Raw genomic sequence first — 27,395 nt, 5'->3', positions numbered from 1 at the left:
AAGAAGTGTGTCTAACCTGGGGTGAAGGGCAGCACTTGTTCCTGCCAGCCATGTGCATTCTGTGGCAAGGCTCTTCCTCATCCATGGGGATTTTGCACTAGGAGGTGGATGTGTGTAGCCCAGGGCTGTAGGACAGGGACTCACTCTATACTCAGGTGCAAAACAACTGTGTGAGGAAATGTTTTTAGCCCCTTTCCCTTGACTCCTGAGCAGACATGAAGGCTGTCTCATCCCCATGTGTGAATCACATACACAAAGGCCCTTTCCCAACACCAGCTTCCCCAGTATGGTTCCAGCAAAGGAATGCAGTGCAATGAGGCTTCAGACTCCTCCCATTCAATTAACACCTGGTGGCAGCTGAACCTAGATAACAATCTTGGCCAGCAAATCCAACACCAAGAGATCAGGGGTCCATATGCTGGACTGATACTGCTGTAATCCCTCCTGTCTCCACCACTGTTGATTGCTGTACGGTTTCTCTTAACTTATCCACCTGATTGGCCTCCAGGAGCACTCCTTACAAGCTGATATGCATTGCTTTTTCCCTCTGTAATGAGTCTGCCACAGACCCTCCTCAATCCTTCTTCTCCTCTTCCTTTTAATACACCAAAATTATATTTGCTTCTCTGCATGGATCCATTCCATTTAGTGCTGCCTGAGACTGCTTATCCTGAAAGATGCTCTCTTCACCTGCAGGACAGACTGCACACCTAGCAAGTTGTTATTCTGTTTATTTTTTACTCTCCATCATGTCCCACGCAGATGAGTAATCTGAATATTAGGTATTTCTCTATGCACAGAAGCCCCCCAAAGACTTTTTGCCTGTCATATCCCAGCATCTGCTCTCCTGCGCATGCCTCATGGTTCCTTTGCTCTGTTTTCACTCTAGTAAAATCCTCTCCCCAGGAACCAGAGATGATGATGTTGGGTCTCAATGTCTTGCTGTGGCTGTGCTCTCATTATTCAGGGCTTTGCTTGGTCACAGATGTGTCACAGGTGATCTGAAGACAGCAGCAAGTGACTCACTCTGTTTCCAACACTACTGAAGGATATGCAGGACCTCAGCATCTCAGCCCCAGCCTCGCCTGCCCTTTTGGTCCCAGGGTTAGCCACACAAAGCCCTGCTGACATGCTCTGAGGATGATTTGTAGAACCCTGTTCTAAGGTCGTGGGCTCCTGCAAGTGGTGCCTGGAGCAGCAGCACGTTGCTCTTTTAGCCTGACCAGAGACCAACTTTGCAGTCCCAAGGGAGCCTACGATGCAGGACTTCAGATACTGGAAGCCCTTCAAAGGGAATAAATAACGAGTGGCACCACCATCCTGGTGAGTAACAGGCTGCTTTGTCAATGTGAGATGGCTGGTTCCCTCCAGCCATGGATGGCCACGTGTGACTTCTAAGGTGAGATCCTTCTGAACTTTTGAGGCTAATTGAAGATAAACCCCTGAAGCACTAAAGATTTCCACTCCAACTGTCAGTGTTTTATGAGCTCTTCCATTTCTGGAAGCCTTTGAAAATGCAACAATGGGCATAAAAGAACATGAGATGTACCCCATGGGTGAGGATTGCTTCCTCTCTCCCCAAGGGGAGCTCAGTGCCAGAACAGGATATGACTCTTCTGCACCAACCAGAGCTCACACAAAGAACAAAGCTCACAGCTATTCCCCATGTGCTGGGCTGTGCCTCAGCTCTCTGGGCCTGAAAATCAATGGAAAGGAGATTCTGGGTTCCACCAGTATTGGGGGTTGCCAGCCACTATGGCAATGCTTTGATTTACAACAAAATGTTGGCAGAGGAAGCAATGATCCTGCTTCACACAATGGGATGAAGACACCTTGAAAAGATGACCTTTATCCAAACCCGGCCCTCCAGCCTCTCCCCATGATATGGGCTTGTCCAGCGGGTTTCAGCAAGGATTTGTCAGCAAGGACCCAGCTGGCTTACACAGATACCCCATAAACTAAGCACTGCTACCTGCCCCACGTTGTCCACCTGCTCATCACACCAGCAAGTCCTTTTCCTATCCATGCATCACAGCAGCTTTGCTTCTGCCAGCAGTAATTCCCAGAGCTTCATCCAGGGCTGAAGGCTCCTCATCCAAAGCTTCTGTGAGTGCCTGAGTGGATGATAAACCCCATTCCTTCTCCTCCATTTCTCGTCAATATGTTCAATGAAGTCTAAGAGACCACTGAGACACAGTTTTCCTTGCCACTGGGAGAAGTAATGAAACCTGTCAGACTGTGATCTTCCTGGCAGTTTCTTCTTCTCACCACAAGTGTGAATAATTTTCACCTGTTTTGTGGAAACACAGACTGACTTGACCAAAACTTGTCAGACCCTGACTCTTAGTCTTGAGCCAATTTATTTTTTAAAATATCTTTTACAGCTTTGTGATCTTCTTCAACACATCACATCTGCAGCTGATGGAAGGATTCCTATTTTTGTTAGCATGCCAGATATTTTCTAGTTTTCTACTAGATTTCCTTCCAAGGTCTTGGATCTGAAAGGAGGTTGCAGAGAGGTGCATGTTGGCTTCTTCTCCCTGGTGTCTAGTTATAGGAGAAGAGGAAATGGGGTCATTTTGTGTCAGGGGAGGATCAGATTGGATATTAGGAAAAACTTCTTCCCAGAAAGAGTGGTGAGGCATTGGAACAGGCTGCTCAGGGAGGTGGTGGCACCATCCCTAGACGTGTTCAAAACACAGGTGGACATGGTGTTTCAGGAGATGGTTTAGTGGTTAGGGGTTGTAAGGTGGACAGTTGGACCTGATGATCTCAAAGGTCTTTTCCAGCCTTGATGATTCTATGATTCTATGTTCATGTGGGCCAGAGGACAAATCCTCACTTTGCCCCAGAACCTCATCTCCATTGGCTCAATTTCAAATAAATTTTTCCATTCCCAGAAAGGAGTAAATTCAGTTCAAGTGCCTCCAGACAGACTTGCACAGAAAAAGCAGATAGCTTCTTTGCAATGTCCTTTGTGTGTCTCCAAATTTCAGTAACTCGCAAAGAGCAGGTTTTCAAAGCCCTGGATCCACAAAGCCATGCTCCTCCTCCCCTAAGTGCCAGTCCCTCTATTCTTCTTCCTTTTATTCTCTCCCTCACTTCAAGAATATCCCTCCTCATGCATCCAGCAGCACTTTGCACAACAGGACACCAATCTCAAGCTACCCTGCAGCTATTTTCCAAGCACAGACCCTGGGTGAGTGCTGCAAGCTCTGTGTTCCCTGTCTGATGGGCACAAGTTGAGCTGTCCTTTAACAGTGCTCCCCAGAAAGACAGGTCACACCACTGTGTGCACCTCTAGCTTTCTGTGGAGCAAAATTAACAGATACCAAATGGAAGTAAACCTGCTCCATTTCCCAGTGCCCAGGCAGGAAGAGTGAGCCCAGAACGTGAGCCCTGCGGGGCTATCCTGGATCACCAGCCAGCCCCCCAGAAAGTGCTCAGCTCTGGGACCTGCAGGGGGATGAGGCAGTGGGCAAGGAAACACAGGCACTAAAAATAGGCTGTCTGCGGTAGAGGCTGACCACATTTATTAGCAAGCCCATGCTCTGGCTGACCACAAGGTCAGCCTCCAAGAGCTCTGCCATAATTCACTCTTGTGTCTGGGCAGGAAATCTACTTGAGCTCAGAGGGATGTCCAGTAATAGAAAAAGATGTTCCAGGACCTGGGGCTATTTTTTCTGTTTTCTTTTACTTTGCAGACAGGGAACCTTTCAGGAGATGTATCTTGTGCTGAAGGTAGTGATGTACCTTCCTTACAAAGGCATCAGAGTAACACAAGGATTCTGCTACTTGAGCGACAGCCAGGTTAGGCCAGCATGGGGTGGCTAGCTTAGGCCTAGAAAGCAATTGGTGAGGCAAAGGAGGCAAACCGTGGACATCTGCCCTTGCATGGCAGCATTAAGAATTATTCAAGCAGGCTCTGTCTGGTGAAGAAGCTCCAATCCTAATTGCTGCACATAAGCCAGTGGTGCTGGTGCCTTCAAGGAGGGGTAAGGTGTCCCCAGTGAGTCAGGCTGACTCATCTCTCAGGTACACAAGTTGCCTACAGAGGTGACAGAGGTGCTGCCATCCTGGGGTGTCCACACCTTCAGCAATACCTAGTGCTTGTGTCTTTTCCCTCTTGCACCTCCAAGGCAGGAGCATCTACTCATGACATGCCCTGGGAACGAGGTTTTCCATGTAGGGATGGCTCCTTCAGCAGATTATGTGAACACCAGCATGAGCTGAGTCCAGTCAGCCCAAGGACAGGCTGAGCTAAGCCCCATGACTTTGACTGCACTGAGCAAACCCTGATGACATCTTTCCAGTGCCAAGACACGTCCTTTTATTGATCCAGCACTGTGCCTTGCTTCTGGCTCTCCAAGTTCTCCATGAAGCCTTCAATAAGGCTTGCAAAGAGAAAGGGATGCAGGGACAGGTACAACAAACCTTGCTTCCCAACCTGAGATGTCCTGGAAATGTTCCAAAACCAGCTCACACATCGAACAAGGCTTTGCAGTATGGAGCAAGGCTGGTATTTCAGCCAGCTGGATAATGAGAGCGTCCAGACTTAGACCAGAAAGGATTAAAACATGTAATTGCTAATGGGTAATTAATTGTTAATGGGGAATCATCATTGCAGGAGTGTGTTCCATGTAGCCCCTCAGGGATCTGTTCTTGGCTCGTTGCTAATCACTTGTTTTATCAATTATCTTGAAAGCAACATAAAACTGTTGCTGGCAAAGTTTGCTAGCAACATGAAGGCTGATGTATATAATGGAAAGGATGAGCCCATCACATGCAGAGTTCTGGAGTAGTTAATATACTGGCCTTCCCTCAGCAAGCTCATGTGTTTTATGCAGCCAAACATAAGCCTGTTCATCTCCAGTAGAGGAATGCAGCTCAGACTTGCAGAAAGCAGGGCTGCATCTCGAGGAGGACCATGCTGACAGTGCCTTGGCAGGAGCCACATGCAGATGAAGTGCCAGTGTGCTGAGGTGACAACAAAACCTGGCCCAAGAGGCAAGGCAGTGTCATGGGTGGTGGGAAGGTGCTATGTAATGAGGAGCATTGTGGAGTCTGGAATACTGCTGAACACGATCAAGGCTAATTCAAGAACAAAGGTTTTAGATTTTAGAAGAGCAAACTCCAGCTCCCTCAGGGCTCAGTTGGAAGGAATCGTGTGGGAAGTTTCCTTGGAGGGGAAAGGGGCTCAACTGAATCACCTAATTGGGAAAAGCCAACATGGATTTCCCAGGGGCAAATCATGCTTCACAAACTGGATCACCTTCTATGACTAAGTGACCCACTCAGTCAATGCAGGGTGAGGGGTGGACAAAGCCTACCTGGACTTTTCCAAGGCTTTTGATACCGTCCCCCACAGCCTCCTCTTGGAGAAACTGACTCGTTACAGCCTTGACAAGGCTGGAGAGCAACCCTGTGGAAAGGGACCTGGAGGTCTTGGTGGATAACACGCTCAACGTAAGTGATCACTGTACTGCAGGGGCACAGAAAGCCAACAGGATGATGGGCTGTACCAACAAGGGCATCACCAACAGAGACAAAGAAGTCATTATCCTTCATCCAGTCTTGTCAGGCCACACCTGGAGTACTGCATTCAGTTTTGATCCCTGCTCTACAAAAAGGATGCAGACAGGCTGGAGAGGGTCCCGAGAAGGGCCACAAGGATGATCAGAGGACTGGAGGACCTGTTGTATGAGGAGGAGAACTGGGTTTGTTCAGTCTTGAAAAAAGAAGGCTCTGGAGAGACCGTATGACAATGTTCCAGTACTTAAAGGGGGGTTATCAAGAACATGGTGACTCCCTATTTACAAGGAGTCACATGGAAAAGACAAGGGGTAATGGGCACCAGTTGATCCTGAGGAGTTTCTGATTGGACACAACAGGTAAATTTTTCACCATGAGGACAATCAAACATTAGACTAGACTCCCAAGTGAAGTGGTAGATTCGTCCACATTGGACAGTTTTAAGTCTCAGTTTCACAGGGTGCTGAGCCATCTCATATTACCTAGAAAGGTTGGACCAGATGATCCTTGAGGTCCCTTCCAACCTGGCATTCTATGATTCTATGAAAAGCTTTCTCCTGAACTAGCCCCAGCCCGAGCGTGAAAAAAGCCTCTGTGGGTAGCTCTTACCATCTCCAGCCTCCCCCTTGGCACACATACAGGGTTCCTTTGACCTTGCCTTCTGTTGCAAGCCAGTGAACAGTTTCCCACACCTTCCCCAACAAGTGCCTGCACCCAGGCAATTACAAAAATATCAAAACTGCGTTGTACACATATCTTGCCTTGGGAAACGGGTGGAAAAACAAACAACACATGACAGATGCTAGTCATGTTGCTTAATGCATGACTGAAAGACCTTCCAATAGTGTGGTGAGAGGAGAGGAGAGGAGAGGAGAGGAGAGGAGGGGAGAGGAGAGGAGAGGAGAGGAGAGGAGAGGAGGGGAGAGGAGAGGAGAGGAGAGGAGAGGAGAGGAGAGGAGAGGAGAGGAGAGGAGAGGAGAGGAGAGGAGAGGAGAGGAGAGGAGAGGAGAGGAGAGGAGAGGAGAGGAGAGGAGAGGAGAGGAGAGGAGAGGAGAGAGGAGAGACCTTCTGTATGTATATTTAAGAGACTACTCCTGCAATGCTGCCTTGGGTCAGATGCGTATCTCCCCTGAGCACCCATGGGCACGAGAGCAATCCTCATGACCCAAGTAGTCCATCATATCATTTGAATCCCTTAACCAAACAACAAAAAACACGAACAACCAAAAACCACTCAGATGTCTACAAACAAACTACATGTTCCTGCCGGAATCTGCAAACCAGCTCCTACACAGAAAACCCAAAGAACACTTCCAAAAGAAAAGGAACTAGTTTAATAGTGCCAGGCAGATGCCTTGGGGACTTGCATGAGCTGACAGGTGCAGGAGGAGGAAAGAGATGGTTGCAACCCTGTCAGCCAACAAAAGCCACACATAGAAGGTTGTACAATACAGGGAGGGGAGAGAGGGACATATCTACAGTTGGTTTCTCTTCAAAAAAGCCAATTTGCATGGCTTTGCTGTGCATTTTGAAGGCTGTTTACCAGCCTGGGCTTTGTCTTAGCTGAAATGTAGGCAGCATTTCTAACAAGGGATATGCAAACTGGAACTCCCGGGAGGCTTTGCAGCAGAACCGATTGCAAAAGATTAGCGGCAGGGCTTAAGAGAGAAAGAGAGAAGGGAAAGTAATGAAACAAAATCTCTTTCTTTTCCTCAGCTGAGGAATGATGGGGGCTAATTGCTTGTTGCTGGTGTGAAAGAGAGGAGATAGCAGCTTCTGTGCCCATCAATAAATTAACTCCAGCATGTGGCATCTGAAATGCATTCATTTTCCAGAGACATTTATCTCTTTGTCTCCTCTCCTGGGTGAAAACATAACTATTGTTTAAACATGAGTTAATTCAGCAAGGTGAGGATCAATAAAGCAGAATTACTCCTCTTTTAAAAGCAGAGAAATATCAGTCTGGGACAGATATGGACATAAGTCTGGCAGAGCTGATGGATAGGGAAGATGCTTTGGTCATGGCAGGAGCCAGAGGAAGGAAAGTACCCTCTTCCCAGGACTGCTGTAGCCCTTGGTCTACTGGGAACAGCTAAGAACATCTATGGGCAGTCATGACAATGAATAGAAAGAGCTGAAATCACCCATGCACATATGCTTTATGGCCTTACACATGGTTAGGCACCTCTACTATGTACACACTTCTCACTAAGGTGCTTTGGCAAAGTCCCAGGGCTCATGCTGTGGCCTCTCCCTTTCCTTTGAGGGTGCCTTAGCCCTGCTAGGGAGAGGGCTCCATGGTCTCCAGTCAGTTTTGCCTCCTCTGTCCCCTCCTGTTTCTTCTTGCAGCTGCTGTCCATCCCTGTGCACTGGCTGGAACCTCTGTGGGTGGGAACAGCCCACAGCTGCCTGGGACCATGCCCAACTCTGGAGGCAGGCTGCCTCCCTTCCAGTAGCCCTGTCTGAAGCTGATTTGCTTTCAGTGCTTACCCACACACTGGAGGGACAGCCCTGGATCACTTGCTCAGCGAGTCCAGCAGAAAGGCCAAATATCGCCTTACACCAACATACCCTGGCAGCTAACCTCTGCCAGCCTTTCCCCCTTCCAATTTTACCTAGTGCACCCCCTTTTCCTTTGCTAAACTCAGTGGCCATTGTAAACTACCTTGCATGGCTGCCCTGGCCAGTCTAGGGAAGGATGTGCCTTCAACACAGCGGCAGTGAGCAGCAGTGATCCCACCCATGCTAAGGGTCCTTCCAGAGGCTGCCAGAGCCACCCAGCATTAGGGGCTGGGTGACACAGGGTGGTGGGTTTAGCAGCAGTGGGATTAGCTGTGAGTGCATGGTGCAACTCCCAGCTGGCAGCAGTGCTGGTGGCTTCAGAAGTATCTATGGTCCCACCTGGCTGCCCCAAAACCAAAGACTCCATGGTGAGGTGGGATGGGAGCAATCCCCATTTGATGGCTTGAGCTATTCTAGGGGTGATGATACAACCCAAGAAACCAGGGATATTTCTCCTGAGGGCTGGCATCCCCTGTCTGCAGCCAGATGTCCTACCCTATTCCCATGTCTCCCAGTCGGGGTGGCACAAGGGGGAGTGCCATGGGAGACTGCCCCACAAACACCTTTGTGTTTGTGGCCCCTTTGCCCTTCCCTGTAGCATGACACACAAAACCCAGGGCACAAGCCAGCACATCACTGCCACCCTCTGAGGCACCCTCGGGGCTGCCCTGAGCCATGTCTCCAGTCTCCCACCACACACTGTCCACCCCCATGGGTAGCTGGATGTGGTGTTGCCCAGTGGCATGGTGTGGGTGCCACATTAGCAACCTGCCGGGGATGCAAGGCAAGGGGCCTGTGCCACCAGAGGGAGGGACAGCCCCCAAATCCAATGACCTCTGAGCCCTTCCGTTCCCCGCCCAGCCATGGGAAGCTCCAGCATCCCAGACAAACACACCCTTAGCTCTCCTGTCTCCAAGGAGATGGTCCAAAGATGAGGAGCAGAGGGGTTAACACACGAGCAGCCTCACCTCCGCCAAGCCCGACACCGCTTTTATTAATTCATGTGGCACTTGGGAGGACGCTTCAGCAATCACCAGGGTGCACGTGAGAGCCAGGATCGGGTGGCCGGCCTCGCTGCGCTGTGCTCATGCTCACTTAACAGCTTGTCACATCCTCCTCACTCAAGTATTCAGTGCTAATGCATCTCTTAAAGTGCTTCATGAGCTATTACAGTCGAGCGTGCCTCAAGTGCATGATAAATGGACTCTCTGCCAGCGTCTTCCCCCCTGCTCCACCCTGTCCCTGCCATCAGCGGGATTAATCCGTCCTCCCACCACATTCCCGCTGTGCTTTCCCAGACCAAGCGCCCAGCTGGTCTGGGGGGAAGGCTGCAAAGGGTAAGGGGGTGAGCTCTGGGAAATGGAGGGATGAATCTCACTTCCCAGGTCTACAACATGGGGCAGACGCTTCCCGACTCCACCTGTGTATGTGCAGGCTCTCCGAGATGGGCATGACAGCTTGGGCAGGAGACCTGCTGCTCCAAAGCCCCTGCCCAAAGCATCACCTCTGTGTTTCAGGGAAGTGCCCAAAAGAGATGCATCGTGCCTCTGGGAAACAGATTGAGGATGGTTCTGGAACTGCCCTACTAGCCTTTCTCCCACTCTTATACCCAGTTCCACCCCCAGCTCTCCTTTTTACAACCTTTAGCACAGAGCAGCCTCTCTGGCTCCCTCCAGGTGTCTGTTGAAGCACTCGGGTCTCACCAGCTTCAGTTTTGATACCCCAGACAGCTCCCTCTTGGATGCAGACAGGCAAGGGAAAGTGGAAGGGACAAAAGGACAGGGAGGCCATCCTGATGGATCATGGAGAAGTAGGTGACTGTTGCCTGGCCAGGGAGCTTTCCCAGGGCTGTGCTCTCTATGCCAGAAAGCTGCTGCCAGCAGCAAAATGTGTGGCAGGGCAGCATTTGTTTCTCTGTCTAGACAACACATTTCAAGTGTGTTTAACCCTGAATTAGCTGTCACTTCTGCTGTCCCATAGCATGGAGGGAAGCAGCACAGTGCATCCAAGGGAAGCTTTGGCAGCCTTGACACTGGGTCCTTCAAAGCTTTCCAGCCAGTGGTGCTGCAGGCATTGCAGGACCAGTCAGCATTGCTTCTTTGCAGAAAGCATCACACCATCACAAGCAGCACAGAGCTCAGCACCCAAATGCTCCAAGCAGGCACGTTGGGAAGGTACTGACAACACTCCTGCAATGCCTCTCAGCAAGTTCTCTCTGTGTCTTGAGGGTAGCTGTTCCCACCTGATGGAGACATGCCACTGAACCCCAGCTGCTTTGTGTCCAAGCAAGCAAGGCTGTCAGCTTCCAGCAATGTGTATCCACCCAGCTGGATTTAGGTGAGCTCAGTGGTGTGCTCTGCCTGTGTTCTGCAGTCCCTCAGAGCCTATAGATGCACAGATGTCCTTACTGGACATAATCAGAAAAATTCTCCTCCGTAATCAACCAAAAGCAACTACAGACAGGTCGACTGCCAGGAAAGCCAGTCAATTTTGGAGGTCCTCCATTTTGTCCCATTTTTGCAGGGCTGCTATAGGTGACTCCACAGTGGAACTCAAGCCACCACTCTATAACCTTCCTACTCCTGCCAGAACGCAGGATGACTGGTGTCTCTAAAACTTCCTATCTCTAAAGCTATTGCTAAGGTAAGCCCCAAATCCTCTGCTATCCTGGAGAGGCAGAAGCTAGTCATGGCTACAGGTGGGTGGAGGCAACAGGGGTGAAATTACCCCCAAGGAGGTTAAAGAAGGATGAGGCACCCATCATGGTCATGGGGGCAGGGTGTTGGAGCTTGGGTCTGTCGAGCTGCTGCTTCTTCCCACCCACCCATCGCTTCATATTTTCATGGTTGCAGAGAGCAGCACGCAGCAACGAGGGGTGAAGAGATGGGAAGCAGTGCCCTGGTGGCAGGGGCACCCCGGGACACACAGGATCAGGACAGGGCAAGGGGGAAAACATCAAAAAATGTAGTATCAGGTAAGCCTGGAGAGCGCACTCAGCTTGCCCCAGGGGAGAGGTCGGAGGAGTGTCACCCACATTTTTTGGGATGCCCAAGGTGGAGGAGATGGGAAGACACTTACCCTGCTGGCTGTGTCTCTGTGCGTACACCACGACCACTGCAGCGAGCACCACGCAGCAGGCTGATGGGACAGGGTTAGCCATCTGTGGAAGCAAACACAGGCAGAAGCAGTCAGGGTTTGCCACCAGGAGAACTCGCAGGTGGTGTGTTCAGAGCCAGTCCCTCCCAGGCAGCCAAAGGGTGTGATGGGACCACGAGGAAACTGCCACAGAGCAGGACTTCATCTCAGCTACGGGGGAACTTGCCGCTAAATGAGGCATTTTGCTGGTGCACGCTTCCCTGCTCAGTGGCCTGTGGCACTTTCCATGGGAGCTGCCAGCACAACCAGGTACCCCGAGGCAATGATGCAACTTGCACAAACACTGTGTTTTCCTCATCTCATTTCCAGCCTTCCCCTTAAGAAAGTCAAACCCTAGTGCTAGGCTCTCCTTGACAGCTGCAGCACCACCCTAGGAGCAGACATTGCTTGCAAGTGGTTTGCAGAGTATTCTTGAGGAGATGGAAGCACACCCAGGCACTTCACAGCAGCAGCCAGTGCTCCTTAGGATGTACAAAATGCCCATCACAGCATGGTCAGCTGCTCCTGCAGCCTCCTGTGTTGCTGCTTCTGGCTCTAGCATGGAGCACTGTGCTGTCTTCCAGACCAGTGATACAGCAGCAGCATTTCTGGGCAGGCTGAGGACACTGTAGACCTCACTGGTGTCTTTGCAGTGACTGAAAGGTGCTGCATGCTTCCTCAGCCACCTGCCACCAACATCCCAATGGGCCATGGTTGGTCTCCATCTTTGAGCTGGGAGAGGAGCCGAGGCTGCTCCATCCCAGTGAACCATGTCACATCCCAGGGGACAATGGGGGGCAGAGAGGTGGGGGGGAAAGACAACTAAGAAGGCAGAGGGATGGAGGCACGCTGAGCTTTAGGAACCAGCAGGGAACATCCTCCCTGCAACAACAAACCTCCCCAGAACTGGAAAAAATGGCAGAAAAAACTGCAAGGAAGCCCTGTACAGCCCTGCCAGGCTTGGAGATGCCCAAGTGCTCCTCTTCTTGCAGCCAGGACTGGCAGAGAAGACCGGAGCCAGGAGGAGACAACAATGAGGATGCTGGCCCACCTACCAGGAGGTAAATACCTCCATGCATGAAAAGGAAATTACACCTTCAAAACCGTTTAAACCTCTCTAATCTCCAGTGCTGTATCGGTAACACACAAAGGATTGCCTTTTAATCTAGAACATGAGTATGGGCTCATTAGCCAGATGGCATCCATTTAAACTTAAATAAAGGGGGAGCGGTACCAGACAGGAAAAAACCCAGCAAAACATATTCCATTACCCAATATGGCTGTTGCAGGAGCCCAGATGGCCTTAGGTTTGCAGCAGGACACAAGCCTTTGCATGGCTGGAGGGGAAGGCAAGCGTGGCTGAGAGGGATGTCATGAGCAGATTTTGGGGTGCAGCCTAGTCTCAAATGCTGCTCAGGGTCAGAGATGGTGGTGGTAGGACAGGGGCTCTGAAAATGGGGAGCTAGGAGACAGAGACAGAAGAGACTCATGGCTTCGCTGCTGAATTTGCAGCATTGGCTTTGGGCAGTGAAAGCTGGCACTGAGAGCTGGCTGTGGCATAGCTGTGCTGGCAGAGCATAGACACCCCAGCCCCAAACTCTGTTCCCAGCTCAGCCATCCCAGGTCACCTTCAGCAAATTGCTTCCACCACCTCCCCATGCCTCAGTTTCCTTGCCTGTAAAACAGAGGTAATGAAGGTGACCCTCCCTTGAAAGCTCTGGCCTAGGAGAACTAAGAGCTAATTACAGCATCCTTATAATTCACTCTGCCTCTTCTCTCTTGTTCCTCTTTTTCTTATGCCTGCTCTCTCCTCCACATCCTCCATCTATCCCCACTGTTCCCATGCCTGCAGAACAGCTCCCTTGCAGCCACCCTGCCTGTGTGCTAGCTGCCATTGCAAGGGGCTGCCTGGGGATTAGGTAATGGCCAGGACCCAAGGCAGATGACAATGCCAAATCTCAGAGCAGCACTGGTATGCAAGACCCCAGGCAGCTTGGGAGCTGCCTGCAAACCAGGAGCCAACACTCCCTACCAATCCCAAATTCACCTGCCCCTGAATATTCCCACCCTACAGTCTTGAAGTTGGTGAGTGGCAGCAGGAATTGAAGCAGATGAGGAATTGCATGAGAAACCCTGCACTGCAGCTCAGATACCCCTGTGCAGCACAGGCATCCCATCTCTGTGAACAGTGGCAATGATGGGACGCAGGACAGGAACCCATCCAGTGCCCCCAGCAATCAACCAGCTCTTTGAAAAGCATGAGATCTGCTGGCCATAGCCTTCAGTGTGGCTTGCACCAGGGCAAATATAATCACCAACCACCATGCTCTACATCTTGGTCCTACCAGGGAGCAAAGCCACTCACTCCTTCCTGCTCCTCCTTGTCTCATCAGCCGTTAAAATAATTGTTGCTGCTCCTGCTCACCTGCCTCACCTGAGGCCAGATCCATGAAGAGACAAACACCAGAGTTACATGGCAAGGTATGATTCCTGCCCCTGAAGCACTGGCAGTCTCGAGGGACATGCTGTTTGGTTAGAGGTGGAAAATGAGAGAGGAGGGACCTAGCCAAGGTACCTGGACATGTCCACGGCGTGGCCAGGACAGAGGCAGAAACTCCAAGTGCTGGTACAGGGACCTCACTGCTTGGCTGCTTGTGCACTGCAAAACCACGTTTCTTCTCGGAGACGAGCTCGGCCACCAGGCAGGAGCCAGAGATATTTTAGTGTGAAGTATTTACCCAGAAACCCAACTTTTTCTCACTTGAATTGCAATTTCCCACACCATATTTGCTTTCTTTCCTGTTTTGCCCAAAGCCATGTTGATCTTTTTTTTTTTTTTTTTTTTTTTCCCAAGCACATAACAAAACCATCACAATTTCTGCAGATGCTTCTGATGCAAATTTCCATTTGCTTTATTTGCTCATTTAAAGGTTTCTCTAGTGAAAGCCAGCACCCCGGCATGTGGGCGCATGGGCCAGCGAGCGGCAGCTCGCCAGGTGTCCAGCTCTGCAGGCTGCAACCCTGCTCCACCAGGGACCAAGCTGAGAGGTGACAGTGGGGAACTGCATTTATTACACAGCAAACCCAGCAGAGGGAAACTCAATCTTCCACAGAAAATAAGGTTGGAGAATATTTGCTTTTGGCCCTGTTCTCAATCACTTACTGGCGGCGGAGAGGAAAGAGGAACCTGGGCAGGAGCAGGGGAAGGTGAGGGGAGCACATGAGATATGGTGGCTGAGCAGCTCTGGAGCTGGAGCCACCTCTGGTAGCCTTCCCCACTGTTCCCAGCTTCTTGTTTTGAGAGAGATTGACTTGTCAATGCTTCCCTGTCTTGTCAATGCTTCCCTGTCTTGTCTTTTGCACAAAAGGGAAATGGGATGTGGTCACTCTTAGAATTAGACAACTCAACGTACACGTGAACATGATCTTCTCTGGCAGGTTTTGGTTTTTAGCGAATGCATTTCTAGCCCTGTCTTTCCTGAGACGGATCAGGCTACATATAAGTAAGATGTGGCCAGACCCACACAAAGGCAAGCACACAGGCTGTCCCTGCAAACAGGACTGAAGGGGCACAGTGATGTGACATTAACTGCTGTGGCATGATGGGGTGAGGACAGCGCGGAGGTGGGCAGCAAGACCAAAGAGGATCGTGTATCCAGGCAGAAGGTAGCATGCCACCATCTGCTGAACAGTCTCAGTATCCTCTTCTGAGTACTTAGGGAGATGGTTCTTTTCCAGCCCCCTCTTAGAAGGACAGGGGGATGCCTGCTGGCATTGGGGTATTAACAGGTGACAGCCAGCTAGAAATGGCATCTCAGGGCAGCGCTGTCCCTGGCTGGTGAGGGACATGGGCTGCACCCCAACCTCCCCCTCCAACACCTTCCACAGCTCTCTTCCAGCCACAATAAATAAATAAGACCCCTTTCTGGAATCACAGAGCCACAGAATCATAGAATGGTTTGGGTTGGAAGGGACCTTACAGATCATCTAGTTGGAACCCCCCTGCCATGGGAAAAAAAATTAAAAAAAGAAAAAAAAAATTAAAAAATAAAAAGAAGCTACTTTCAAAACCCAGTGTTTCCACAACAGAGTTTTCTGTTGGGCAATTACCTGCTAGCTGCTGTTATAGCACCTGACGTGGTGACTGTGGGGAGAAAAATACTCCATTAAGTTGTTTCCTTCCCATGTGCCCCTCCAGCAGCTTTGCCAAGAGCCTTCCAAAGGAGCTCTGCAGTGCCTGTACTGCAGGAACTGACTGTAGATGCAAAGATACACCTGTACTGCAGACAGTGGCTGTAGATGCTATGATACACCTGTACTGCAGGCCCTGAATGCAGACACTGCAGTACAGCTGAGCTGCAGAGCCTGACTGTAAATGGTACCGTACACCTGTACCACAGATGCAGACTGTAGACACCACAGCACAACCATCCTGCAGGAGAGGTCACAATCTGCCTGTCCCTCAGGTGTGATGCTACGCCTGTAGTGCAGACACCATCTGTATTCATTACAGTGTACCTGCACGGGACACAGTCACAGCAGACGTCTCCTGGTCCCCAGCCCCACAGCAACACCCTTACCAAAGCCACCCTCAAATGCTCAACCCAGCTGTTAACTAGCAGAAACCCTGCCACAGCCCAGCCTCAGGGACCTGGGGTGCCCTGCAGCAAGATGCTCTTCTACCTGGCAGGCAAGGTGAGACTGCTGGGATGAGCAGGGAAGCACTGCAGTGGGCAGGATGCCCTCCAGCCCCACTTCCCTCAGGGATCACACTGCTTGTGGGTAGCCCTTTGGGCAGTGAGGCAGCCCTGGGAGCAGCATTTGGGCGCCCAAAAACACTGAGTGTCATCTCCTCCCTGGCAGCAATGTGAGGGGAAGGAGAACTAAAAACAGTTGTTGCTTAATGTCATACATTTGCTAAGTGCCATAAAACCTCCTGGCCTTGCAATGCCCCATCAGCACTAAACTCCACTTTGCTGCTTACGAGGAGGAGAGAAAAGAGGGGCTTTATCATCGCCTTAAGATGTGCTACCAGAAAGCCCTACCTGCAGAGCCAGAGCCCCTGCTGCTTGAAAAGCCTTCTTAAATCTAATTTAACCCCCTGCTGTCAACAGCACAATTAGCACTGCCCCCCTGGACCACTAGCGCCACAGGGATGTCTGGGGCCAGACGAAATTAATTCACTCACAGCTCTTGAAGACTGCAACTTCCCTCCTCCCTTTCCAGAGATGCCAAGTGAGAGGATGTGCTGGAGGAAGGAGCCTGCCATGGCAGAGTCCCTCCATCACTGTGCCTCTGCTGGCCCAGGGAGTGCTGCGGGACCCTTGGGTGGCTGCGCAGACCCTTCTGCTCTCGTGGTCTAAGACAGATGGACAGAAGGTGGAAGGATGGCCTTCAAAAAATTTCCCAGCTGCTTTGGTTGAAGGCATGCCCCTGAAGGTAGACACAGGCTTGCAGCCCTCTTGGCTCCAAGACACGTGCTGAAGTCTGGAGTTGCTCCATCTTCCATGAGTGTTGCCAGTAGGATGTCTCAGTGACAAAGGCAGCAACCAAAGCTGCTGCCCGTGGAGATGAAGTAGGAGGCTCTACTGGAGGGAGCACCAGCCCAGCTAAAACTGGGGCTTCTTTCCAGGGCATACTGCAGAGGCTAGGGACTCCAGGGGGAGATGGGATGGTTTGGGGAGGAACAACCAACCCATGAAACATCTGAGGCTGTCTGAGAGCCTGCCTGACTGGTGTATTTGCTCCCAGGACAGGTAATCTCTTGCTTATGTGGATAACAGCAATGTGCTCCTGCTAGGGGCAGGGAGCTGTGGAAAGACCAGCAGGACCCCGAGACCCCCAGGAGCAAGATCCTCACTCTGCAGCTGCAGGGTCTGGAAGATTTCTTCTTCAGGAGCAAGGTGGGCTCCTTTCCTCTCAAGCCACACCTTGCAGCTCATCCAAAGGGACCAAGTGAGCCTTAATGCACTGGGACACTGCAGCCCACACCATGTCCCTGGCAGGACAAGGAACACATGCAGGGGTGCTATGGCCTGCCTCCTCTGTGGCCTGAGGACAGGCAGGGGAATGGTCCTTGCCATCCTGCCTCCATGGGCAATGTCAGGAGAGCATCGCTCAGGTACACCGCTGGGAACCTCTCCAAAAATCCTGCCTACCACGGCCTGGGATGCCATGGCCATCTTGGGGCAGTACTGCTGCTGCCCATCCGCTCTGCCCCCTCAGAGCCTTGCAGGGGGACATTTCCCACAGCCCGTACCTGTCCTCACAACTATCATCACATTAACCAGCCTTTCTGCAAGCAGAAGGCAGCAGTCCAAGCCCAGCCATCTGCTCCAGCGGTGATAAAAGCCAATGCAAAGCACAGAATACTAATAAGCATCACACGTCCTGGAAACTGGCGTTGGGAGAAGGCACAGCAGGGCAGGAAGGGGACTGAACCCCCATGGTGGAGGTTGCAGAGAAACACTGCCCTAAGCCTATTCCTCAAAGAATGCTGGTGCCACCTGGGCAGCAATTCAGCTGGACCACTGTACCTGAACCCCACTCGTCCACACCCCACATCCACACCCCCTGAGACGGAGGAAAGCCTGGACCTATTATAGGATATGCCACTTTCATCCCCTTTTTACTCAGCTTTCCCCTGCACTGAGCATTTTCCCACTCCCTGCAGAGTGAGACTGCAGGAATCAATTGAAGGTTGTCTTCTATTAAAGAACTGCCCAAGATTATACTTCTTTCGCTCTTGAGCTTACATTCAAGTGGGGTCTCAGGTTGTTTTTTTTTCCACAGAATCTTTCCCCAGTGACACGGGGCTGATGGCACCACACAATGAACAGAGGAGATGAGACAAAGGAGGGAGTGAGACAGGAGATGAGATGCCCATGGTCCAGGTGACTGCCAGTGCTCTGGAAGCTGGAGAAATCAACAAAGATGGGTGCATTTTGGGGCAGATCCTATTCAGTCCACCTCTCCATGCTGTGATTACTGCAGGAAGGAGCTCTTGAAGTCACACTGAATTTTGGCACTTCAATTCCCAGTCTCCACTCACAAAAGTAGAATACTAATGGTGGAGAACAAAACCCAAAACAAAGCCCAAAAGCAAAACCAAATTCCCATGTGCCAGCAAACAGTCCCCAATGTTTTAGGAAGGTCCTGCTGCCTCACACCAATTAGAGCTTGTGATTTCTAAGCAAACGCTTGCTACATTTCTTATTTCTGTCTGCAGGACTGCATTGCCCTTCAAACCCTCCAGGATTTTTCTCACAAACATGCTTTTTGCCTTGAGGAGAGTCTGTGGCCAGGCTGCTTTATGAACCCCTCAAGGCTCTTTAAGCTGCAAACCTCGAGGTCAGAGAAAAGCATCCTAGTATTAAAATCTGAACTGGGCCATAGTCAAGCACCATCCTGAGCAAAACAAAGAGGAAAAGGAGGACAGAGAGAGCTGATTGTCCAGACTTCCTCCATCAGCTGGATACCCATGGCACAATGGGCATGGTATTGGGCAGCACGGTGTTTCCAAGCCTTTTGAAGTATCAGGAGCTTGGTCACTGCCAGTGGGGATTTTGAGGGGAAGTTTGCCAGAGGAGCTTTAACATCCCCCTCAATGGCACCTGGTGACAAAGGGGTTTGGCTTAAAATATAAAGACTGCATCTCCTAGTAGACCAATCTTGCTCCTCTGAAGGTCTGTTTTCTGCAGTGCCCATACAAGGGGCTGGACACCACTGTGGGTGTGGGTCTGAGTTCACTGGTGCTGGGGTAACCCAAATGACTCCACACCAAGGAGATGAAGAGCACAGCACGGCACAGGGGCATGTGGTGTGCAACTGCTGACTGTTGCCCCAACATAACTGCTGGCACCCTGCTGCTTGTAGGACCCCTTCCCCCAAACACAGGCAGGACCATGCTGGCATGGCCACAGGAAACCTGGTGGTGATGTCCTTAGGCCATGAAGAGCTGCAGCTCAGTCCTAAATCAACAAACACAGCCAAGGACTGAGTCTATGGCATTGCTGCTCAGAAAGCAGAGCAGGTTTGCTTTTTGCCAACATGCTAAGACAGAGCTGGAGGCAGATGAGAGCCTGAAGACCATGTTGCAGGGGCTCTGGGACACAAGCAGGATTCAAGTGACAAGTGCTGGAAGAGACTTTGGCAGCCCATCTTGTCCAGGGAGAGAATAAGATGGTGGCTTAGCAGCTGGGAGTGTAAAGGAGGGAGCATCCAGTTGTACAGAGCTTGCTGGGCATTTTAATTTTGGCTTGTTTATTTGTTTGGGCTTTTTTCCTTTTAAGTGTTTGGCACAGAAGAAGCCACTCCAATAACTCTGACTCCACTCCCCCAGAGATGCCTCAGGATGATTTGTTTTGCTTTGCTTTGTTTCTTCTCCATGCCTGCAGTACCAGCTGGCAGGAGGAAGGGGTGGGCAGGGGCCAGGCACCCTCTGGGGCCCAGGGACAACACTGAGCACTGCTAGAGGTAGGGGAGGGATCAGGACATGGAACCACATGCTCCCCACTGGTCTCTGCTTGCTGTCCTTCCTCATCCAGAAGATGAAGAAGATGCTGGGCTCTCCACTGTGCAACCCATCCACCCTCCCCAGGAGCTCCCTCCATCCCATGTGAGTCTCCTTCCTGACAGAATGGACCATGAGGGCCAGCACATGGCATGGGAGAGCATCATGATGGTCCAAGGACCTCAGCTCTGGCCAGGCTGTGAGCCTACCCCAGCCCACTGCTCTAACCCACCACCCCATGAGGTGCAGGAGGTCCTCTGGACCTTCACCAGATGTGGCGCCCAGAAGAAGGAGTGTCATTGCAAGTGGGTGAGCTGGACTAAAGTCACTCCATCACCAGCTTACATGCTCTGCAAGCTGCTCTGAACGTATCTGTTCAAGAACTGCATGGAGCTCTACCACAGCCCCCCATCACCCTGCCCTTCATGAGGCCCCCTCCCCCATTCCACACCCTGACCCACCCTATCTGTGTGGCCCCAGGCTCCCCACAACTAACCAGCAGGTTTTGCAGGGGAGATTGCCATGGTGGGTCACACCTGATAGCCCTGTGCTCATTGGTTTGCATGAGCATCATGCATTCCTCCAGCTCTAAACACCCTTTGAGCATGTGGGGGAAGAATTTGCAATGAATGAAATGGGATGGTGTACTGGTCAGTGGTCCCTGCAATGCCTTCACACCACCAACCAGCCTGGGGTCACCAGACCACAAGAAGGGCCACTTCAGGCAGCCAGGACAGGTGTGATGGTGGGAACATCTGTCCTGCACCTGCATGTTGGCTGCCCTTGCCTTACTCCAGCAAGAGTGCTGCCCAAAGCCTTTGCAGGGAAAACCACAGGCTGGAGAGAAACACAGCCCACCCCACAGCCAGATGGGGTTTGGTGCTTGATGTTTTCCCCCAGTTCCATTCAGTTTCTCCACCTTGCTCATCCTGTGCCATCCCACAGGCACCCCCAGATTGTCCCTGAATGCCACAACAGCACCTGTTTTTTGTAGCAGGGAACCAAGCACGCTGCAACATGATGAGCTGGGGGAAACTGAAGCATGGGGCTTCCCTGTGACACACCAAGGACAAGTAAGGAGAGTGCCACTGTAGGGAGGGACTAATCCTTCCCTTCAGAGAGTGCAGCCTGTGTTGGACCCAGTGATGCAGGAGGGGCTTTTCTGCTGGCAGCAGCCCCCTTGAGTGACATGGAGATGTTCCACAGACCCCAGGGACAGCGACAGGACTGGAGACAGTGATGGGACCAAGGCTGGCAGTGGGGCTAGGGTGATGCACCTGACCATTCCTGCTTGCAAACAACCTTCTGGGATAGAGGGGGCATAGGGGGGAAAGGATCCCTTTCCTCTACAACCCCCCAGATGGCCCCATGGGCACAGCAAGCCTTGCCACATGCCTGCAGCTGTCTTGCCATCACCGCCACCTCAGTTTGCAGCAGGACCTCACTGACCCCAGCTGCCCCCATCCCCCTGCAGCCTGGCATTGCCAGGATGGAGCTGGGGGAAGGGGAAAAAGCAGCTGCGAGAGGCTGAAGCATGGGGTCTCTCCCACTCCAGCATTGCTGAAATGGGCTGGGGTCACCCACAAGCCCCAGGCTGGTGCTGCTCACCTGGCCTCCAACTGGTGCCTCTCTGGGGCTCCCACTGCTGCAGCCCAGAGCCAGCAAAGCACCAAGGGCACCTTGAAGCCCCTGGGGACCCTTGCCCTCCCTGGAGTCCTGCCCCAGCCCCACAGATGGTGTTTGCTGAGAGCAAGCAGAGGATGAGGAGGCAGGAATGGAGTTGGCCCGAGGCAGCTGTGCTGAAATAAAAGGCAAAAAAGTCTCTCACCCAAAACTACAGGAAAATTTAATTATCAAGGACAAAACACCATCTGTTTGTGTGGACTGTGACCTCCCTCTGGCCCCTAGCTTTAACAGCTCTTAAATTAGCATGTTTGTTAGGGGGTATTAGCTGTCTGACATCAGGGCAGCAGTTCCCGTGGGGCAAGGAGGAGGATGGAGCAGCTCTATACCCAAAGAAGTGCCGAGGTGGAGCAGTGAGCTCGGCAGTAATGGGGGAGAAACATCCCTGTGGAAACAAGGATCCCCTCTGAGCACTGCCCTGGCTAGCAGTGATGAGCTCACGCAAGCCCAGCATTGCTGTGTGCTGCCACTGGCAGGTGAATCACAGCACAAAAAAGAAAGAGCCAGCAAGTTGTAACAAAATAAAATGAATACTTCTCCCTCCCTCGCTCCCTCCCTTCCTTCCTTCATTCCTTCTTTCCAACCACCCAACCAACCAACCAACATTGGCTGCAGCCAGCAGAAGACACGCAGAAGCCAATTCAGCTATTTAGAAGAAAAACAACTAAGTTGGGAGAGCTTCAACTTTACAAGACCCTGACAGCTTTTTTCTCCACCACCTGAGCACTGCTCTGTGATGTCCACATGGCTCTTGAGCCCCAAGGCTGATGTAGAGGAGGCTGGAAGCAAGGACACCTGCTGCCAGCATTGCTCCTCTAAGATACTTGTTCCCCCAGTATACCATCAAGACCAAGTGCTAAAGATGTAGGCAAGTGGCCTCTGTGGCTTGGCACAAGAACTAGCATACCAGGAGGATGGATCTGGGTCTAAATTAATCCTGGGGCAATTCTAGGGGTTATGGTTTAAGAGGTGGCCATGCTGCCCAGATCCCAGGAGCAAGCAGGGGAGTGCCTGATGCTCCTTCTGCCTGGCCCCACACTCCTCGCCACTGCTAGCGCACATCATGCTGCTGCCCACCACCCTGCCCCTCTCTGGGCTCTACTTTCCTACCAGTCCACAGCACTTCCCATTCCTGTATCCCCAGTCAGTCAGCTGCTCTCCAACTCTATGCTGTATTTACTCACCTTAAAACTATGCAAGGGGTTTTGTCCCTGTGCTCCCTAAGAAAGCCAGTATCAGGTGTCATCCTGCATATCTGCCCCTCCTCAGGCTCCTTTCCCTCCAGTGACTGTCCTGTCTCTTCCGCTCTCAAAACCATGCCAAGTCTTTCCTCCTTCTCACTTTAGCAGGCAAACCAGCTGGCATATAAAAAGCAGCCTTTGCAACACCAGCTGACTTGCCTGGAAGTCCTCTTACCCAGCTGTATGCCAATGATCCCCACCTTGGGAGGCTGGTGCTCCTCAGATTGCCTGCCTGGAGCCTGCGTTCATGCCTCCCATCTCCTGGAGACCAGTCAGTAGACAGGGATCAGGCTGCCAACCCCTGACTGACCAGCTGCCTTCCACCATGCACGGCTGGGCAGATGTGGACCACGTGTGTGCTTTAATCTCAGGACCCTTTCCTGCAAGCTCCAGTGCTGAAGAAGAAGAAAAAACAGCAGCCAAGAGCAGTCGTGGAGTCCCTGGTGGCCTCCAGCTCCCTCCCAAACTCTGGCTCAACTCCATCCACTGGGGCAAGACTCAGTTTAGGGGAAGGCTTGTTTTTTAATTAGAAAATATTAATCAGCGTTTAAAAATAAAATAATAAAAAAAGTGTCAACCAGCTGGGGCCGCAAAAGCTGGGGCGTTTTGGCTCCTGACCGAGCACTTTGATAGAAAGGCTCTTTGGAAAACACTGTAGAAAATATTTAATTTCTCCCAAGGCCTGCATATGGGGCTCATCACTCGCGCATATTGCACAGGAATATTCATGTGTGCTGGCCTCCTGCTACAGGATGATGAGGGTTTGTCGGTGCAGCATGCTAGAGGGGCTCCTTCCCTTCTCTTTCCTTTTTTTTTTTTTTTCCTCTTTGGAAAAGGAAAGCGCTATATTTCACTTTCAATTCCCAAATATTCCTCAATGGCAGAACAAAGAAAGAGCTGAGCCAGAACCAAGTCTGCTCATACTCATCAGCTCGCTGTGCTCACTGCAGGGTAAAGCCATGGATTAGCAGCAAACACGAGGAAACAGATTTCTGCCCTTGCTGTTGCTCCTTTCTGGTTTCCTGAGCCTGCTGCAATCCTGCCTGGATGGAAAACAGGAGCCAAACGTCCAACTCCCTGACACAGCATGAACTTTCAGTTCAAAATCCTGCTCTCCAGCCTGGGGATGTGGAGATGGCTCATCCTGGACCTGCTGCTGTGTATACCCTTAAGATAATACCCTTCTCTAACACTTGGGGAAAATGATCCACCATGGCTGCAGAGCTGAGCCTGTCCCAGGGAAGGGGTCAATGCCTCCATCTCCCACTGGTGCTGCCAGAATCTTTGGCTTTTGGCTCAGCAGCATCTGGGATGAGGGCTTTTCTGCTACAAGCCGAAGAGCTGTTTTGGAACCAATCAAACTCACACCAAGCATCGTCTTCACCCCCTCCCAGGGATGCTCACCTCCAGCAAACGCCGCCTTCCTCCCCGGGACTGCCCACCCCTGAGGAGCTCTGCCTTCTGTCCTGCAGCCTGCTGAGGCTGCCTAATCTTCTTTAACCTTTCCCAAAGGATTTGTCCTCCTGGTCCCCAGCTCTGGCTGTACCCCTCCTTCCCATCATCCCTCCAAGCATCCCTGTGCAGGTCCAGCATCTCTCAGCACAGTATGCAACAGCTCTCAACTGAGCAGGTCCCGCCTGGCCCCAAAAAACCTTCCTCCTGGCAGATGAAAATTCAGAGGATTAATTAAGAGAAGCTCTGGCCAAGGAGAAAGGGTAGGAAAAGAAATTACCTGAGTTCACTGTCTCTGTGGCTGAAGTGAAGCCAATGGCAGCCTGGGGAGAGGGCCCAGCTCCTGCCGGGATTGCCAAGGAGCCTAAGAGGAGCAGCGCGTTTGTGCAGGGTTCAAACCAACACCCCCACGGACAGTATTAATAAAAAAAATGTATTGAATCTTCAAAACAGAAATAATTTCCTAAATAACACACAAACATGGACATACACATATGCACACATTATTAATTTGGAGGGTTTTTTTGCAACCTTTCACAGCCAGAGGGGAAATGCCAGGGACATGCATAGGCAAGGCCTGCAAGATCCACTGTGGGGAAAAAAAAAAAAAAATCAATTACAACAAAAAAAAGTACTTAAATCATAACTGGAGCATTACACCAAGTTTTGGGGGTTTGGTACAAGGTGGGCATTGCTGACCTCCAGCAAGTTCAGTGAAAGGCCATCAAGATGGTAATGAGGTTGAAGCACATGGGGATGAGGATAGGTGAAGAAGACAGGGTTTGTCCTGCCTGGAGGAGGGATAGTTTTAGGGCCAACACCCTGACAGTGTCCTGTGAGAGGTTACTGAGATGATGGAGAACCTTTTCCTCCATGGTAGGAAGATGTGAGACAACAGGCATGAGCTGCAACAAAAGAGGTTCAGGCTTGTCATAAGGAAGATGTCTTCCCACAAGAATCACCAATCAAGGTAGGTTGCAGGAACTTCAGTCGTGGAGGTTTTCAAGTCCCAGATGGGCAAACTAAACTGGTCTGCACTCAGTATTCACCCTGCTTGGGGCAGGAGGCTGGACTTGAGAGCTCCCAAGGTGACTTCTCACCTGGATGCATCTACGAGCACTATGCTGCCAGGAAAAATTAAATATAGAAGAAGTTCCCCACAAATTCAGGGTTGGGGAACAGCTCAGCCCAGAATGCCCTTCAAACACATCGGAAAGCGAAAACTGTTTGAACAAATCTGACCAGCTTTTCACTCGGAGCGGGACAGAGACCACGAGCTGCAACCCACCAGGGCTAGGTCCTGTGCTCAGCCCATCCCCACGGATGAAGTGGAGGCGGAGGAGACGTCTGTCTTCCCCTCTTCCCAACCTCTTTCTGTGGGGACCGACTCGCACGACACCAGCAAGTGATTAACGAGCGGCCAAGCCCGTCAGCACGCAGGCTGCGTGCAGGGGTGCTTGCGTGTGTGCGCCGCTCCTCCAGACCCAGCGGGGAGGGGGGCTGGGGGGAAGAGTGCTGACAAGCAGATGATTAATTGAAATGCAAGGGGGGAGGAAAAGTATAACGTCCGCAAAAACTATCAGGAGGCATGACCATGGGAAAGAAGCTTGGAGATGCTGTCCCCACCCCGGCTCGGCAAGCATCGCACCTCCCAGCTCTCATCCACTTGCCAGTCCCTTCCTGGCTTCTCTTTTTGCAGGTGCAATTTCATATTTGAAAATAACCATGCTGCACACACATGTATATTTTTTCTTTTTTCTTTTCTTTTTTTTTTTTTCCCTCCCCCTCTCCCCAGCCCCTGTCTCATTTCACTTGGAAATGGCAGCGATGGGAGAGCGAACCTCCCGGTCTGTGGTGGGTAGCAGCAATTTAACATCCAAGTGCTCATTACCCTGTGCCTCTGGGCGAAGGCGCCCACAGCCTGGGCTCTCCACACCACCTGCAGCTTCCAAGTGGTGCAGGCTTCAAAACACACATAAACCGTTTTGCACTAAAATCATAAGAAGAAAAAAAAGATTAAAACAATTATATAGTAGTCATGGGGAGAGGAGTAATGGTTTTAAGCTGAAAGAGGGGAGATTTTGATGAGCTATTAGGAAGAAATACTTTCTGAGAGGGCTGCGCTGAGGAGCTGTAGTTGCCCCCTTCCTGGAAGTGTTCCAGGCCAGGTTGGATGGGCCTTGGAGCAACCTGGTCTAGTGGAAAGTGTGCCTGCCCATGGCAGGGGGGTTTGATGATCTTTAAGGTTCCTTCCAACCCAAGCCATGCTGTGATTCTGTAATTCTGTGAAAATAAAAGAGGCTGAAAGCTCAAGCCTGGCTCATCTCTGAAACCTTGCTCAGAGCCTGTAAATCATATTCCAAGTATCAGAGCTGGTATGACTGCACCACCAATAAAGAGGACGAGCAGCTTTGGCTCCTCATCCAGCATGAATGGGCTCAGCTTTGGTCACCACATGTAGCATGGAGATCCAAAGCGGTACATGCAGTTCCCCTGCACTGCTGCTGGGAAAAACACAGAAGACAAGGGAATGGGGATACCCTAGGAGGAGATTTGAAGGAACAGCAAAGGGATTTTCTTATGGCCAAGGTCAAGGCTAGCACTCTAGAAACTTCTGTCTCCAGGTCCTCCTCCAAGAAGGAGGACTAAAGGGAAGACCAAACAGACTTCCCATAGGCAGGAGAGAATCTTGAGCTTCAAAGCCTTGGGTGAGAAAATTGTGGGTGTGATCTTGCCAGTGGCCTCTAATGACAGCAGAGACGACAAACCCTAGCTCCTTGCCTGAGCGTGTGCTGAGTGGGCACTGAGCAAGCGGGGCTTTAGGGAGGTTAATAGGGGGTAAAAACAGCAGGGTAAAAACAGGACCCAAATATGGGCTGCTGGAGTGCAGTTATTATCAGCTTTCACTTGGCAAGCTGATCCTCAGCCAAGACGACTGGCTTGGAAAATTAGCTTGGTGTGCTGTTCAGCACTTTGCTGCTCAGGTAACAAGCGGAGCTGTACGCGATTGCATCGGAGGGCTTCATGAACCTCTTGTACCATTGACATGGTTTAACAGACTGCTGTTTATGAGACAGAGCAGTATTTAAAAGACACATTTCTCTCAGAGCTGCACATAAAATTTGATAGCTAAATAGCTGTAAATGCTACTGGAGTCTGACAACTAGAAGAGGAATCGAGGGTCTGTCATGCAGAGTATCCACCAATACACCCGGCCCTGCAGAGCCAGCAAGACTTCCAGTCTCATAAAACCTTTTTTATATTGGAAGTGAGAATTT

General features: G+C 51.2%; 1 protein-coding gene across 5 annotated transcripts in view; it reads right to left on the bottom strand.

The window, feature by feature from the left end:
- The window catches only part of CNTFR (ciliary neurotrophic factor receptor), a 210,737-nt gene that overhangs the window by 75,811 nt on the left and 107,531 nt on the right, over positions 1-27,395 (bottom strand). For all 5 annotated transcript variants that reach the window (XM_051642018.1, XM_051642022.1, XM_051642019.1 and 2 more), the window contains one exon: positions 11,173-11,254. In XM_051642018.1, coding sequence (XP_051497978.1) covers positions 11,173-11,254 — 82 coding nt within the window. The remainder of the gene's footprint in view (positions 1-11,172; positions 11,255-27,395) is intronic.

This window comes from Apus apus, chromosome Z (genome assembly GCF_020740795.1).
Source record: "Apus apus isolate bApuApu2 chromosome Z, bApuApu2.pri.cur, whole genome shotgun sequence".
Taxonomy (NCBI): domain Eukaryota; kingdom Metazoa; phylum Chordata; class Aves; order Apodiformes; family Apodidae; genus Apus; species Apus apus.
Note: the sequence above shows the minus strand (reverse complement) of the source record. Positions and strands in the feature narration are given on the sequence as shown.